The sequence below is a fragment of the Centroberyx gerrardi genome, chromosome 23, assembly GCF_048128805.1.
Source record: "Centroberyx gerrardi isolate f3 chromosome 23, fCenGer3.hap1.cur.20231027, whole genome shotgun sequence".
NCBI classification, from domain to species: domain Eukaryota; kingdom Metazoa; phylum Chordata; class Actinopteri; order Beryciformes; family Berycidae; genus Centroberyx; species Centroberyx gerrardi.
In genome coordinates this window covers 15,462,626-15,479,607 of record NC_136019.1, presented here as the reverse complement: position 1 = coordinate 15,479,607, position 16,982 = coordinate 15,462,626, and the positions used below count along the sequence as shown (strand labels likewise).

Below are 16,982 nucleotides of genomic sequence, written 5' to 3'. Positions count from 1 at the left end.
CTCACAGAAAATGGGGAACGTAAATTTACCAAATCGTTCAGCAAGCTAGCTTCTCCAAGAAGTAAACAGTTAAAATCCCGCCTGTCAATCAAACGCTTTCTTCGCATCCAACCTTGTGATTCGCTGGACGGGGAGAATTCCCGCCTTCCGGCGGTTTCCTTTCTCTTATTGGTTAGCTCTTCTTCCAATCAGCGGCGCCGGAGCATGTGTCGCTATGGTGACGGAGACCAGAACATTCCGCCCAAAGAGTCACATGACCGCAGTCAGCTGACCCACGTGGGGAACATAATGCCAGTTGAAAATATTCATCTCTAGCTAACGAATAAGGTAAGAATTGTCAAGTATTTTCTTGCAGTATTTTCGGAGCCGTTGTCTTACTCGTGACACTTTGCCTTTTACTCGTTTCTGTAGTTTGTTAATGAGCTACACACTGAAGTGTTTGCATTACTTGTCTAACTCTTCTAGCAACTTTTCTACAGCTAACAACTTCAGTCAAAAAAGTGTAAATGAGCCTACTACGTGTGATACCGTACAGCACAGAGCAAAAACCAGTGGGTGATATGTTAACATTTTACGTGGGAAGGTAGACAGGTTGTGCCATTGCCTTCCCTTCAGTTTCCCCTAAAAATGACAACATTACAAAGGGACAAGGGAATACAAGGGAATGCAGTCTCCCTTCATCGCCCCTGGTGAAAACGAAACAGTCTGTGCAGTGTTGCATTATTAAAGGGACATTTCACTTTGTTACATTTTTATTTACCAGCATGCACACCTCAATACGACTCCATGCACAGCCAATGTCAGCTGAACCTCACATGTGTAATAATCACCACCTGTGTTCAGTATTTTTTCATTTATCCTTCCTTTATATTTAAAAATATTTCTTGACTTCTCTCTCTCTCCCTGTCTCACCAACCCTAGGCAAACCAAATAATCCAAATAAGGAACAAAGACCAAGTGCCTTTCAGATTTGTCCAGATGTCCTCCTCCTCTTCCTCCCCTTCTGTCCTCCTAAATACGGGGGTCCGGATGCCCCTCCTGGGTTTGGGGACCTACAAGTTGTGCGGTGCAGAGGATGTTCACCGGGCTGTGGACGCGGCGCTGGCTGCTGGTTACCGGTCCTTTGACACTGCTGCCGTCTACCGGAATGAAGCCGACCTGGGCCGAGCCCTGAGGGAACTGCTGCCCAAATACGGACTGACCAGGGAGGATGTGTTCATAACAAGGTAGGTTTCATAAAAATGGGATTTAAATGCCTTCCTGAAGAGCACAACATGTAGGTAGAGAAAGTGATCTTTGAAACATAATGGCCCATAGGGAAAGAAATTCTATTGCTGTAGTTTCAGGCAGTTTGATGTTTGTCATCTGGACAGTCAGGCAAGCTCTCTTTTGATGCTCAAACACACAGTGGAACAGTTTTTAGGGTTTTGATCTCCTCTTCCTCCTAGACTGTTGTTGCACATGGTATGACATTCTTCTCCTCAACACTCTCCCTCCCTTGCTCTCTCCCTCCCTCCAGTAAGCTGGGCCCTAAGGATCAAGGGGAGCGGGCCATGGAAGGAGCCCTCCGCAGCCTGTCTGAGTTGGACCTGGGCTACATCGACCTCTACCTGATCCACTGGCCCGGCACACAGGGACTGGTGGTGGCTGACCAACGCAACCCAGGTCAGGAGCTCAAATCAAGTCAATGGAGCACTTTTATTTGTGCCATTTTGCATCCCCAAGTGAATTGAACTGAATGCTTAATGGAAGTGATCCCAAAATAGTGTCTGCAGCATAGCCACTTATGAGAGTTGTAATTCGAAAGAAAAGGATCTAAGCCCTATGTAAAAATATCGCTGAAATATTTTAAGGAACTTGGAGGTGAATCTGAATTTAAATTTTGAGATATTTGAGCAGTCTCTAAATGCGCATAGGTGTCTATGTGCTTTTTGTTTTCTTATGAAATTTAAAACATTTTCAACTTGTTTTGCTTGGTGTATTCACAGTGTTTTACAGATAAGTGATGTACTAATTGATTTAAGCAGTAAGATCAATGCTCTGTTCTCTATATAAACATTTATTTAATTGATAATGAATGATCAACAATGAATTGGTGATGAAAACTTTTAAAAACCCTGCTAGTATTTCTTAGGTATGGTTAATGCTAAGTGAGATGGCAGCCAAATATCTTTGCTTGTTTAGTTCTCAAAATCCTTATATTTCACCCCAGCTCACGTTCCTCCTCCATAATGTAGTCGTACCAAGTCCTGAGCTGAAGTGCAGGTCCTGATGAATGTTTCATGGCAGGTAACAGAGCTCAGAGTTGGGCTGCGCTGGAGGAGCTGCATGGCCAGGGGAAACTGAAGGCCATAGGAGTGTCCAACTACACACCGGCACACATGAGGGAACTGATGCAGAGCTGCAAGGTCCCTCCTGCACTGCTGCAGGTAAGATGAAAGAGGGAATGAGAGGAAGATAGATAGATAGATAGACTGACTGATCAATCACTTCTTGTTTGATCCATACGCACAGGGGAAACTGAGCCATAGGAGTATCCAACTATACACTAGCACATATGAAGGAATCTTTATTGGGATGTAAAGGCAGTGACACACAGGGCAACAATTTGGTCAACTCTGGTAGACAACAGTGCGTAAGGAGTTGCCTCAGCATTGTTGTCTCAATCACATAGGAACATTTTATTGCTAGAAAACATTTTAAAAAGATTTTTGACCCTGTGTCACTGTATTGGCTGTTGCTGGGGGCGTTGTTCATCCAAATTGCCCATATTTGCTAAAGATCCTCTAGCTGTGCTACAGTGAAGAGATATCACTTGTGAATCATGTTTGGGGTAAAATCTTTGAACATTCAATTAATTTAGGAAGTGTATTTCCTTCAAAACATTTACCATAATGATGGTTATATCTCTATTGTTATCATATGAACAATGTACATTTTGCAGTGAATTGAGGCAAAATTGTTGCTGATAGAAGGCTAATGAGGAAAGAATAAAGATTTGAATGCCAGTACAGAGGAGAGAGGAAAACTGTTTTTGTTTTCATAGATATGTGTGTGTGTGTGTTTTTTTTTTTCTCCAGGTAGAGTTCCATCCACGGCTGTGCCAGGCAGAGTTGAGGAGTGTGTGTGAGGAGCACAGTGTGTGTTTCCAGGCCTACTCCTCCTTGGGGAAAGGGGAACTGGTCACAGACCCTGTGGTCATGGAGGTGGCCCAGGAGTGTGGACGCACGCCTGCACAGGTAAACACACACACACACACACACACACACACACACACACACACACACACACTAGTGTTAAAGGCACTCAGACCATGCCACAGTGGGACTCTCCATCGAAAGCAATAGTGATGAGATTCTTTTAGACACACTCAGAAACAATGACCAGTTGGCGCTGTTTTCTTCTCCAGGTCCTGTTGCGGTGGGCGGTGCAGCAGGGCGTCCCGGTCCTCCCCAAGTCGTCCCACCCCGGCAGAGTGGAGGAGAACGCCAGGCTGTTCGACTTCACGCTGAGCGACAGCAACATGGACAGACTGTCAGCTTTGGACTGTGGACACAAGTACTGCTGGGATGCCTCTGAGGTGGCCTGATACACCACTTGTTCTACCAGCCTGACAAATCTGTTGTCCCGCACAGTGTCTTTTTAATGGTGCCATTCTTCACTGCTGGCAGTAATGTGGCGGTGGGAAACCACTGCAGGGCATGTTGGGAAATGGGAGTCAGACACCGTTCAGCTGATGTCATTAAGCTTCTCTCTCACATAATGAAAGTGTTGAGCTAATGTTTGGAGCACTGAAGTAAATGCACTGAAGTAACATTTTGGGCAACATTGCCCAATAAGCTCTTCACTGTTGTTTACAAAACTACCCATGTGATATCAACAGGAGATGATTTCCTCATACAGTGTTGCCTCATACTGTGTTACAAAATATCATTATGGCTCTAATGTTTTAGCTTGCCCATTAGAGTTACCTTGAATTTATCATAAACAAATTTTTTATAATGTTTCAAAGCATCCTCTGTACTGGCGTATTAAAAGAAAACCTACACACTCACTTGAAAACCACTCATAAAATTCTTTATTGTTTAGGACAGCATATACCAGCGGTGTCACAGCATTAGAGAAAATACATTTACAAAAGTCATTAAAAATGAAAAGGAGTCCAAAAAAGTAAATATTCAAGGTTCGACTTTCTCCACACACATCTTCAGATTCAAGTAATACCGAGGATGGTTGCAAAACTACAGGTGCCCAGGCAGGTTTATTCTCTGAGGTGTGTTCACTGTCACAATCCATTAACGGCTGCAGAGCCTTATTAAATTGTTCAAATCAGTGTCACGTATCTATGTGAGCCCTTTTAACATTTTTCTCACGGCTGTGACAGCAAACCCACCTCTAGGTTATTGTGCTTTTTCTTGAGCAGAATATGTGACAGTGAGCCATAAAGTTTAAGGCGGTAAGACAGGTATGCAGACAAGGCTGGCTGTGCAGTGTCACATCACAGGTTACAACATGTTCATAACATGTTCATCAAGGCAGTTCATCACAATATTTAACCCTTTAAATTCCAGCTAGACTTTATTTTCAAGACAGAGAAGCATCTTTATCTGTCTCCTAGGTCAATGCCATGCATATATTATTTACTAACTGATTCTATTGTACCATTAGAGCCACAGTCTGTCTACAAGGAGTGATGTATTCATATGTGAAATACAGCTTTGTTATGACAGCACAATTCATCCTTAAAAACTCAGATGCCTTGCACCAATTACCAGCATTTCCCTGTTAGCTAGCGTGAAATATTTGATATCAGAAAACATTTGGATCACTCCTTCCTTTTAAAATTGAGCACATTAGATGTGAACAAAGCGTAACTGTATTAGCTGTGCTGGGGGCATTACACCAGATACAAGGTCTGATGGAATTTGAAGGGTTACCAAATATTTCAATCAATTCATTTGTGTCTTTCACACAGTCGGATGATGAGGCATATGTTATCAAACACACAAGGTAGACTTGATTGAATCCAAGAAAAAGGCCGTGCCATTCAGATTGTCAGGAATTCTCTCCTCATAACTTGTCCATGCTTAGTAAATGGGTGTGAGCCGGTTGAGGAAAAGCTATGAGAAAAGGTAGGGGAAAAAAGTTGAAGTTTAAAGACAATATGAACGCAGCCCATTTGCCTGCGCACCGGAGCACTTTACAACTCAACCCTACAAGTCGCGAGGAAGAGAATAAGACACAAGTAGAACAAACCTATCATCATCTTCAATAATCACATATTGACAAACAATAGTCACAAATAGCCTAATTGTATTCACCAAGCTGAGTAGAAGTGCTGATCTTACTGCATAGAGCTGACAGCCAAATAACCATACTGGAGTAGCGCCCCCAAATCCCAATCAGAAAATGCCTTTTCTGACACATTTCATTACAGTTTGAAAAGCTAAATTGCAAATCTATTGTTAGATCAGCACTCCTACTCCTGAGGCTTGATGGATAAAAATCCCATTTACACTGGGCATTCACATCCCAATGCACATGAAAGGGCAAAGAGCCACATCTACACACAGGTCTAAATACACCTAACAGGGTGGAAACTGATTTTCGTACACCAGCTTTGGAAGTAGTTTGGAAAAATCAGATTCCAGTCCTTCCAGCTTGTTTTACACCTGTTTAAATGTGACTTAATGTCCTATCTTGACACTAAATCCATCTTCTACATGCATTGGGCACCGAGTAAATGGGGCCAAAGGCTGATTTGTTGGCTCCTTGTACAGCAGTTAATCATCCCCACCCACTTTTTTTTATTTTTATTTTTTTAAATATGCACAAAACATTTATCCCGAGAGCCATTGGATTGTACATTGCCTATTGCTAGGTTGGCCGAACTTGTAAAATATAGGATTCTGCTTAATCCGCGTTACTTTTAACCCCCCCCCCACCCCTGCCATCCAATAAAATATTAACAAAATATTTACACATTAAAAGCCCATAGTCTGTTTTAGTTTTGTTGCTCATCCAAGGCTTTAAAAAGATAAATCCACATTGGTTTATGCTTTTATATGTCTACTGTAATTCTCCGTTTTCATCAGATAAAATCTAACCCTGAAGTTCAGTACTTTACGAAAGATATTATTTCAGCACTATCAGAGATTGTCCTTGTACAAGATTGTTCTTTTTTAAAAATTTCAGATATAAAGCGATTGATGATAGTCTTTTTTTTTTTTTTTATCACCAGAGTGCAGTCATGTATAAATGGTGCTGGCTTGTAGGTAGTTAAATAGAATGTCAAATAAGGCCCAAGTTGAATGCTTTAAAAATTCCTTCCTTGTTTGTGGCCATTTCCATTGTGGCCCACAGACTATTTTACCACAAAAACACAGTGTTCTCCATAAGTACGTGTTGTCTAGTAAGCACTAACATTTCTAAGCAAGCGTTTGATTCGCTTGTCAGACGACTGAACTGCTTTGAAACTGGACACATAAGGCGAGAGATAAATGCAAACCGAGCACTCCTCAGCTGACAGTGATTGGATTGGTCACAGTCAGCATTACAGAGCGCTGTTTTGACCAATCACAACACAGAAGATAGGTGACTATGTTCCCATGGTGACTAATAATCCATTTACAGACTAATTTACTCGTATTCCAAATGAAATGACTTCATCTAAACACCATAATGAACAAGGATGACCCAAGTGGCCCCAATCTAATTGAGACCTCAAAGTAATTTTCTAGCGTATTTAATCCAAAACAACTATCTGAAGTTGGTAATTTCCTCAGGAAAATGAGGAAGGAAGGAAATTCTAGGAGCATTCAAAGTGGCCTCGAATAGTCAGGTATGTAAATTTCAGTGCGTTTATCTCTCCCTCTGTGTTGCATAGTGTTGACAGGAGAGACAACTGAAGTGGCACGCGTCTTTTAACTGAGTGGTCGTCTCTCAAGTCCCCTTATATCTTCTATCCCATCATTCTGTTTTTTTAAAGATATCCGCTCTCCCCCTCCGTTTCCATTCCTCCTCTCTGAGCCTTATCTCTGTTCTCTATTCCCTTGCTTTCTACTCTGCCCTCTCTGCCGCTCTCCATCTCTCCCTCTCTGCTATATTCAGTCTGGTTACAGTGGTTCTTCTGGTGTTTATTTTCACGCTTTGCCTTTTGGCAGCTGAACAGATAAGAACACCATTTCTCATCCATGCCTCCCTCCCTCTTTCCCTTCTCTCTCTCATCATAGATGTGCATCCATTTACTTTTGGGGTTCAGTTAGCTGGGCAGCGTTGCCAACAGTTTGTCCTCATTCTCGTGTGAGAATTATAAAGTTCTTGCCTCTCAGCACTTCACAGCCGACTGCCAAACAATAGAGTCAAGATAGCTAACATCACACCCGGCCAAAATACAAAAAATGACTTCGCCGATGATGTCATAAATGACATGGGATGGGACTCTGAACAGGGAACAAGTGTGGACCCCAGTGTTATTTATGTCCCGCTAAGCCAAGCCTCTCTGTCTGGATCTGCCCCTCTCTTGTTCCCTCTGTCCACCCCTTCACCCGCCCCTCCTCAGTGCGGTTCACATTGTTCTTGTTTCTCGATTGTTCTGCAGTCTTTTTCCACAGCTATCTTGTCGTTTCCCTCCATCCCTCCCGCCCAACCATGCCTCTCTCTGTCCCCCTCCCCCAGTCCCTACTCAGTGCGGTGACTGTGGTTTTCGTGGTGGCTGTTCTCTCCCTCCGTCTCCTGGTGACTGAAGAGGTAGTTCCACCAGCTTTTAGAGTGCTGCATCTGTTTGGCCGTCCCAGCGCTCCTCACCCGCTTCATCTCCTGCACAGGACAGAGGCAGAGCACAGGATGAAGAACACATTAAGTTATTACCGAAACTGTCAAGCATAGAAGGGTGGGGATGTTTCCTTTAATTAAAATATGCCAATGTTTTGGCAAATAAACTCTTTGATCAACCTATGGTGATGCGACTACAAGATCAGTGACACCAGTGTGTGTTCAGTCTTCAGTCATCTACAGTGTATGCTGAGGCATAAGCATACAGTGTATTTTTAGTGCAAGCTAGCGTTGCATCATCTCAAAGCCACTGTAGCGACCAAAATACTTGACACTCAGAATTGAACCTGCTACCAGTCATCTAACTGCACAATGGTAAGTTGATCAAAGATGCTGTTTTCCAAAAAGCCAGTGTATTTCTGTAAGCAGAAAGCTGCCATATGAGCCAAACCCTTGGAGTGTTTTATATGGTTTTAGACTGTAAACACGAAGCCTCACAAGTACTGGGATGATGCAGTTCGCAGCTCGGCCAAACTGCAACGTACATTACTTTCACTAAGACAAATGTGTTCAGATCTCATGAGTTCAGGCTGATTCGATGAGTAAAACACTGTGCATGGTCTATTAGTAAATCTCTCATCCCTCCTATCCACCCTTAACCTTTATTAATTATACTTCCAAACATCCATCTATTCTTTCATTACACCCTTTCTCAATTTTCTCAATCTGTCATTCTTCTCCCCTATTCCTCAACTTTTTCCTTTCTCCCAAACAGATCTATTCTCACCACCTCTCATTCCAAACATCCATCATCCATCCATCCATCCATCCCTCTCTCTCATGCCGTTTGCTTCAGCCATGCCTCATGTAACCATACATCCATTGATCTCATTCTTTTTTAACCCTCTTCCCTCCTCCCCATCCATCCTCTGATCATTCATTCTTTCTCACCCCTTTGTCCAGCAAGCTGTCAAACTCGTCGCTCATCCTCCGGAGCTGCCGGCCGTATTTCTTGGCCGCCCAGAGGGCAGGGGGGGCCGACTGGGACCGACCCCGGAAAGGAGCCCCGTCGCCGGCCGCCCCGTCCTCGCCCTCCCCCCTGGCCTGGAGCTCCTCGTCTCTGGCGACGGTGGAGGCGTGGGACTCCGAGTTCAGCCTGAGCCGACCGCTCGCTACATGGGCAGAGAGAAGGGTGAGCCAGGTCCATGACGCCTCAGAGCTTACTTCACTTTATAATGTGATCGGGGCAATGTAAAAAGAAATCATGCAATAATGAAGGAAAGCAGGAATAGAGGAATGAATGGGAATGGTGTGTCCAAAAACCTCAAGTCCTAGGGAAAAAACCTTTACCCCCTTGTGTGGTGCATACTAAATTCTAAATTGGTTACATTTTGACCAACTCCCAACATCAAGTTCCCCATTAAAGTTTAATCTTAATGGACCAAAACAAATCAGGGTGAAGCAAGAGCCAACAAGGCCAGATGGCGTACAAGCAGCAAAACTCAAACTTTCTGTAGAGTAAGTGGGGGCTAAGGGGAAGAGACAAAGGCAAAAAAAATGTCAGGAAAGGAGATAGAAAAGGGGAAGAAAGTAAGAAACAGACATAAGGGTTGGAGAAAGGGATGGATGAGTGCTGTTTTGGTTTGACACGTTGACGTAAAATGTTTTTCCCTCTTTTGTCCAAGAAGAGGAACTGCATTTCAGCAACTGTTGGAGCAGGAAAATGATAAGACATTGCATTCCTTTCTTTTTCTACTACAACTCGGATGAGATTCATGCTAGTGCCGACGGTAAAAACCCACAGTCAATGGGATAAGGTTTATCTACGCATCACAACCCCGGTTGATTTCAGCATATCATGACACGCACCAACTTGAAACTAGAATACTTGGGGATCCTGAATAATACAGCGATGTTGGTGAGCGGGGAAAGGCTCTTATTGTTGACAATTGGAGCAGAAGGGCAATGAACTTTCTATATTCTATTCTTCTCTGACGGCGATTGATTTTTTTTTTGTGAGTTCGCCTCCTATGGAGAAAGAATGCCGACGGACAAGTTTTGTGTGCAGTGTAGATCAACAATGCCACTATCCACAGGCAGCAAAGTGGACAGAGGATAAGAATCTATTTTTTTATGTGATGTATTTGATGTCTTTATTCATATTTCTTATGCTGGGTATACCTGCTAGTGCAATGCCCCTGGAGCAGGTAGGGGTTAAGTAGTACCTTGCTCAAGGATACTTTGGCAGGTATTGCTGCATGGGGGGTCGAACCCGCGCCTTCTGGGTTGAGGGACGACCTGATTTACCACTAGACCGCTCAGGTTTTTTTCAATGTTCCCAGGCAACAAAATGTCCTGATGAGACTAAAACCAACAACACTTATGCACCTCCTTAAGCACAGTTGCCCAAATCACTGCTCAGTGTTTCACTGCCTTTAAACTCCCCTCTTTCCCATTTCCCACAATCCTTTGGAGTCTTACCTGCCATTCTGAGCTCAGGTACGGTGAGGGCGTGGCCTAGAAGGTGCTCCTGCACGTTAGATGATTGGTCGGTTTCGTACTCCTCTACCTCCCCGGAGGCCTCTGACTCGCTGTCTGAAATAGTGAACTGGGCGGCCATCGAGACATCTGGAGAAATGAGGAGTTAAATGATAATTATGACAGTGTGTGTGAGAGAAAAAACAAAAATGTGTGTGTGTGTGAGATGAGAGGTAGAGAAGGTAAGATATGGGTGGGATTAGTGTGTGTGTGTGTGTGTTAAACACAAGGAAATATGCACACATATACATGCACAAACATAAATCAAAGAAGTAGAGTTATTGAGAACATAGTCAGTATTAGTACAGAACTGCACTTGACTCATCTAAAAGGACTAGATAAAACGACATGACACATATTTTCTATGAATAAATGATCGTTTTGCCCTTTCTCACACGTGTATCACTGAGAAGAATACATTGCGATAGAGTGGCTGCATAATCTAATATCCTTTTACTGTCAAACAACATACTTATTATTTCAGTCATCATAAAATGGCATCAAACAGACCTGTATTAAACTGCCGACGCTGTAGCTACCTATCACACCCAGCAGGCTATCTTGTCCGCTCTGCTAGTAGCCGGTCCAAAGGTATCTACACTGTAACACGACCGGCGAGATAACCGAGTTGTTTTTGACAAGGTAGATCCCGATATAATATCATGAACGACTTGTTACACTGTCATGCCACATTACCAGCCAACACACCCTCTCTGGCGAAAGGACTGTACGCTTGTTTTGTTGTTGTTGATTGAAGAGGACAAAAGAAACTTCCCAGAGAGGGGCGGAAGCTCTTGCGGCGGCATTTTAACAACGCAGTATCAAAAACCGACTACGAATAGGTTTCCTTACCCGAAGTCGTTGTAGTGTGAGCCCGAAACGTGCGAGTGTGTCTTTAGTTAGCCTCCTGCGGCTGTTGTTGTTGTTGTTTCTTGGTATCCTGTCTTCTTACAGTACAATACAGTTTAGCTCCGCTCGCCCAATCGCCTCGCGTCGCTCTACTGCCGCGGCGCGCTGACGTCACTGTTGCGAGCTAGGACTGGGCTGGGGCTTTGTTTGTCTCGCCGGCTTGCCGTAGTGTGTGGTGTAGAGGCGCAGTACTATTTTTGTGCCCTAGGAGCCTTTTCAATATTAACTTCAAGTTCAGTCACCTCACAGTGACAAGTGATTCTTATGTTGCCAAAGCTTACATACATTATGGTAACAATAGTTAATAGTTGTAAACAAACAAAGTGATTAATAACTATAACAAACAGTAAAACAATAACTAAACAAACGCAGATCAAGCAGATCATGTAACATGTCTTTCTGTCTTTCTCGCTTGCTTTCTGTCTTATTGGAAGTGGCTTGTGAACTGTAGCAAAGCGAGGGTTGGAGGTGTTTACCTATGAAAGGAAATTTACAGGGAAGGCACAACCCATGTTATGCAACAGTCATCTGAGATTTCTTTTGGCAGGAGGTGGCCTTGATAAGAAGAGGGTGGGGCAGGAGACTGTAGGCCTGTAGTCAAGGGTACACGCACACACACACACACACACACACACACACACACACACACACACACACACACACACACACACACATATACAGATTGTATTGGCTCTCACTGAACATAACTGAGTATAGTCACTCAATAACTTTATTACAGAAGAATTTCTAGGGCATCAAGATAGCGTTAAGTATTTCCTTCCCATCTTATCCTCTTCCTCTAACAGGAATGTTTTTCCTGGGGTCTTCACATGGTGACCCAACCTCAAAGCTAAGAAACCCTGACATACTGTATGCAGAACAGTAACGGGCAGAAGATCCCACTGAGCTGTTTGTTGTTATACTCTGTATGAGCAGCAGGTGGGGAGACAGGACAACAAACTGTGCTGTTGTGACTTTCACTGACAACTGCCATGCTTGTCTACTTTCTTCTCTCTGTCATCTGTCTGCGTTATCTCGTTTCTTGCAAGAACGTCATGTGGAGTTTTCTCAATATTGCAACTGATAGATCACATCATCCCTGTCATGTAGAAAATGTTTAATGATGCCAGGGCCTAAAATAAATAACCTATGGAAAATACATTGTAAAATCAGCATCAATGAGAAAATAATTTCCTGAAAAGCAGATGTAGGGCTTCTGCATAGTTTTGACCACATGAAAAGCACAGTGATGCAGTTTTTTTTTTTTTTCACCTTTATTTATTCAGGGGGAGTTTTATATCAAGTTTCAACCAAATTCATGCAATCAAATCGTCTGTCCCTCTTTCTTTGCCTGTATGCAACAGCTTAATCCTTACAGCAGAGCAATATATGTGTGTGTAGGGTGTGTATGGTATGAAGAAGAAAGATGAGAAACAATTAATGACTGAAACAATTACCCCCCCCCCCCCCCCGCCCTCTACCATTTATCTCTCCACTTTTCTCTCCTGTGCTGCGGTCCTCACATCAACCTCGCAGAGCCAGCCGTGTAATTATCCCCCATTTACATCTACCGCTGCCTCTCTTCCTTCTCTCCCTCCTCTGCTTCACTCGTCTCCCTCCCTCTCGCCAAATTAGAAACAAAATGAGACTTATTCCGCCACGTCAATAATTGACACTTGGCAACGAGTAGGAGGTAAACTGTCTTTGTGGAAACTGTGACAGGATTCAGGGCAGTGGGATACATACGGGGGCATTTTTCTAATTCAGAGCATCCAAATAAACTCCCATTTGGGTTTATAAGCTTGAACAAACAGTGTAAGTCCGGCCAGTCAGCTTCTCGTAACGCAGGCGAAGGAGCAGCTCTAGAAAATGGCTGTCTTTGAACTCTATTTTTGGACGGATTATAGGAATAATACATGTGAGTTCTCTTTTTGGCTGGATTTGGAATGTCGTTTGAGAACCATACAATTACTATCCATTTTAATGTGTGTGTGTGTGTGTGTGTCTGCGAGATGGTGAGTATGTGTATGTATGTGTGCTTATACAGTAACTTCAAATCCCCATAAAATCCCCATCCACACTCATCCCTGTAAGAGAGATGATCTTACACACTTCCGCATACAAGCAGAGACATTCTCACACACATACACAGACAGGGAGGGTGTGTACTGTATGTGTGTGTGTGTGTGTGTGTAATTCTGCTGTATTTGAGCGTCATCTGAGAGAGCCATACAATTAGCATCCATTTATATCTCCCTGTACCAACCTCGCCCTGCCTCCCAGCCCCTCATCTGGAGGTTATTTTGGGAAACGGAGGCGTATGCACACCCACACTGTCTCCAAACCACCACTCAGTGTGTGTGTGTGTGTGTGTGTATACATGTGTGGATGTTTGAGAGCAAATGCAGCAGCGGTTCCAAATGTTCCTTCCCTTTCATTGCCAGGACACTGCCACCGCCGCCGCCGCCGCCGCCACTGTTTCTCCCTGTGTGTCCTCTCAGATATTTTCCCTCTCTGCTGACCCAGGTTCGGTACAGTATGCGGGAGACGAGCTTGTGAATTATTTGAAGTGGGGGAGCTTGAAGAGGAGAGAAAGAGAAAGAGGATGTGAAGAGAGGAGAAGATGACTCGGTGCGCCAGTTCTAAAAAAGATGAGAAGCGCATCCAACGTGCAGGCAGTGCCAGACGAGAGGAGAGAGAGAGAGAGAGGCAGACAAAGAAACTGAAAAAGCAACAGATGAAAGATTAAAAGTAAAGACCGAGCGAGAGATGAGAGAGGTGTCTGTGAGTGCAGAGAGTGAGAGAGAGAGAGAGAGAGAGACAATTAGGGTGAGAAGAAGAGCTGAGAAGGAGGCAGCAAATGAAAGACTGCCAGACAATAAAGAAGAAGAAATCAGACGAACAGTACACAGGTGAGAGAGAGACAGAAATGGGGAATGAGCAAACTTAACCTACATCTGAGTGAATGCTCCTCCAGCCCTCCCATTCAACTGCAGGCTTTTCATCATCGCTGCCGGTACATGCTCATTATATACGGACCGCTCCCTCAACATACAACTAAGGCACTCTGTGATCACAAAGACGACATATGGTGGCCTACTAATTCGATCCGCCCCACCCGTACGCACCCTGCTCTGCTCTGTGCCGTAACCAGGCGCGCCTTAAACTATAGGTTGGGATCAAAAATGGCTTGCTGGCTTGTTTTCTGCTGGGTCCAAACTGCAAACATGTCCATCTCAACAAGTCATTTGATCTTGTACTGAGTCTTAAAGTCTTACTTTCTCTAAAACAAGGTGAAAAATCTGTTAACATGGTGCGGTAATTTCACTTTTTCCATTGCAAATCAACTTGTTTCAAAACATTTTCTTGATGCTAGTGGAGTGATCTGCCTTGTTTCAACACTTTCAACACAAAATTCCTGAAACAAGTCAAAGCGATAGATTGAAATAAGACTTTAAGACTGAATATGAGACTAAACAATTTGTTTAGGTGGACATTTTTGCAGTGTGTTCATGACAAGAGCGATAGTACATTTTAAAGAGTCAGTGTTCCAAAGTGAATTGGCTCAGGTTATGAAGCCTTTGCCTTGGTTTCACTGCACACACACACACACACACACACACACACACACACACACACACACAGTCACACACACAGTCACACACATATACATGCCAGCCCATCATCCTGTCAACCTGCATCCTCGCCCGGCCCTCTCTCTCCCCTCTAATATCATCCACTGTGGTTGGGCTCTACATGGGTGTGTTCGGAGCTACTGTTTGTGTGTGTGTGTGGTCAGCTGCAACATATGTACTCCATATGTGAACTTTAAGGCGTACAGCAGTGGTTGCCTGTCATTATAATGTATAATGATAGTTATTGAGTAGCCGTAGTCTTATTTTACAGTAAAGGACACACTTTGACTGGCTCAGGCTGGGAAAACAAGATGAGGATTTGGGTGTGAAGTCCTGCTTCTCAGACCCTTTCCTCTGCTCAACCTCTTTCCAAGCGATTGAAATACAATTTGAAATAGTTTGTTTTAACAATCAATCAGTCTGTGTTAACCTCTGTGACACTCTGCCTGCAGCAAAACACATTTCCACATTTCAATCAGTGTCTTAGCGTAGGGCCGCTGCCATATCTGAAAGTCGATTCTGAAGCTCTCCATCAAACAATCAAATAATCCGTTGTCACACCTTCCCTAAGTCTGTTATTGACATGCTAAAAGGCGAGTTTACTTTGCCAAAACACAAGCATGACACATTATGGAGTGACATCCCTTCGCAATCACTGTGCTGCAGTAATGAGTTGAAACTAGGGATGCATGATTACCAGTTTATTACTGCGGTTACTGATGCTGACTGTGCAACTTGGCTGATACCCTCTACTGATCTGATCCATTACTCATACTGAGCAATATGGAACAAGTTTGGAGTGGTTGGATAGAAAGTGATAAAAACGTGATAGAGATGTAATTCATTTTTCTCCATTACAGAGAAGTAACACCCCGCTATGTGTAAAAAAGGCAGAAAATAAAGTCACTTTGCTTTGATTTCTGACACATTTAGAATTGGGGGAAATACTCCAACATGGATTCCCTGTTTTAGTTTGGTGCAGCCTGATATCTGATCGCAGCGTTTGCATCGATGCAAATCCGGTTGAAATGGTGCACAGCTCTTTCTGCAGCTCTCCTGCTTGCTCCTTTTCCCCCTTTTCCGGCTTTCTTTCTTTCAAAAGGAAAGTGGATAATCCATCCTGCTTTAACATTTTATTTGTTTTGCTGTGACAGTGATGAGAGGCAGGAAATTGGATGGAGAGGCGCAACACGATGCAGCGCGGGCCGCGTCTCCGGCCCGGCTCAGCGGCGGGACACGGCATCCGCATTAGCACACTCATCTTCCTCATCGCTGCTGCCGGTCTCTGTTCTTCGCCCTCTCCTCCCTCTCTCTCTCTCTCTCTCTCTCTCTCATTTCCATCTTCATGCCAACTCTCACATTTGTTCCCCGCCCTCCCCTCCTTCCTTCCTTTGCCCTCTTTCCCCTCCATCTCTCTCTTTTTCTGTCTTTCGCTATCTCTCCATCCCTTGTGCCCTCCGTCGCTTTCTGTCCGTCTGTCGCTCTCCATCACCAATTCTTGTATCTCTCTCTGTCTTCCTCTTGCTCTACATCCCTCTCTCTCTCTTCTTTTCTGTCTGTTATCTCTCTCTTCGCTCTCCCTTCATCTCCCTTCCTCTCCTTTCCTTTCTCTACCTCATCTCCCTCTCTCTGTTTCACTTGCTTTCTTACTCTCTCCCCCTTTCCCCTTTTCTCCCCTCTTCTTCTCCCAGCCTCTTTCTCTCTCTCTCTCTCTCCTTCCATCTCTCCATCCCCTTCTCCCCCGTGTCTATCTGGGTTGCTGACTGAACTAGTTCATGTAGACTGAGCCTGCTTGCTCATGGCGTCATCGGCCCTGTTTAATTGATGTTGTTGTTTGATAGAAACAAGCTGCTCGTTGGACTCAGTCAGGTGGCAACAAACCCTTTAGATCTTAACCTGGAACTTCTAGAGAGAGAATAATGAGCTGGAAATCTACTAGTTTGGGTGACAATGTTGCAATTACAGTTTGGGGCTTTAATACCTCAAAAGTCTGAGTTTTTTGGGGAGATAAAAGGTTTTTATCTGTCATGTGTGTATGTTTCTGGACTGTACCTGTAAGCTAGAACCAAAGGGGTAATTTGAGCAGGGAGTCGAGGGACGGATCAAGGCAATACAATATGAAATATA

General features: G+C 43.9%; 2 protein-coding genes across 2 annotated transcripts; one reads left to right on the top strand and one right to left on the bottom strand.

Annotated features, from left to right (window-relative positions):
* The first annotated feature begins 254 nt into the window (after positions 1–254).
* LOC139930004 (putative oxidoreductase YtbE) lies at positions 255–4,041 on the top strand. Its single transcript, XM_071923098.2, has 6 exons — positions 255–327; positions 922–1,226; positions 1,520–1,665; positions 2,290–2,429; positions 3,081–3,239; positions 3,410–4,041. Exons 2-6 carry the CDS (start codon positions 979–981, stop codon positions 3,587–3,589), a joined length of 873 nt encoding a protein of 290 aa, XP_071779199.1. The 5' UTR covers positions 255–327; positions 922–978; the 3' UTR covers positions 3,590–4,041.
* Positions 4,042–4,060: 19 nt separating this feature from the next.
* badb (BCL2 associated agonist of cell death b) lies at positions 4,061–11,313 on the bottom strand. Its single transcript, XM_078291748.1, has 5 exons — positions 11,164–11,313; positions 10,255–10,401; positions 8,725–8,945; positions 7,685–7,818; positions 4,061–5,120 (listed from the first exon to the last, which is right to left on the bottom strand). Exons 2-5 carry the CDS (start codon positions 10,391–10,393, stop codon positions 5,048–5,050), a joined length of 567 nt encoding a protein of 188 aa, XP_078147874.1. The 5' UTR covers positions 10,394–10,401; positions 11,164–11,313; the 3' UTR covers positions 4,061–5,047.
* Positions 11,314–16,982: the final 5,669 nt, after the last annotated feature.

Bases quoted from the DNA above. Each gene is read 5' to 3' on its own strand.
- LOC139930004 (XM_071923098.2), top strand. From the start codon at position 979: ATGTCCTCCTCCTCTTCCTCCCCTTCTGTCCTCCTAAATACGGGGGTC. The intron at 1,666-2,289 runs GTCAGGAGCTCA...GTTTCATGGCAG, and splicing joins GGCTGACCAACGCAACCCAG to GTAACAGAGCTCAGAGTTGG. The intron at 2,430-3,080 runs GTAAGATGAAAG...TTTTTTCTCCAG, and splicing joins TCCCTCCTGCACTGCTGCAG to GTAGAGTTCCATCCACGGCT.
- badb (XM_078291748.1), bottom strand. From the start codon at position 10,393: ATGGCCGCCCAGTTCACTATTTCAGACAGCGAGTCAGAGGCCTCCGGG. The intron at 8,946-10,254 runs GTAAGACTCCAA...CTGCCCATGTAG, and splicing joins ACCTGAGCTCAGAATGGCAG to CGAGCGGTCGGCTCAGGCTG. The intron at 5,121-7,684 runs GTAGGGACTGGG...CTTTTCTCATAG, and splicing joins AACCACAGTCACCGCACTGA to CTTTTCCTCAACCGGCTCAC.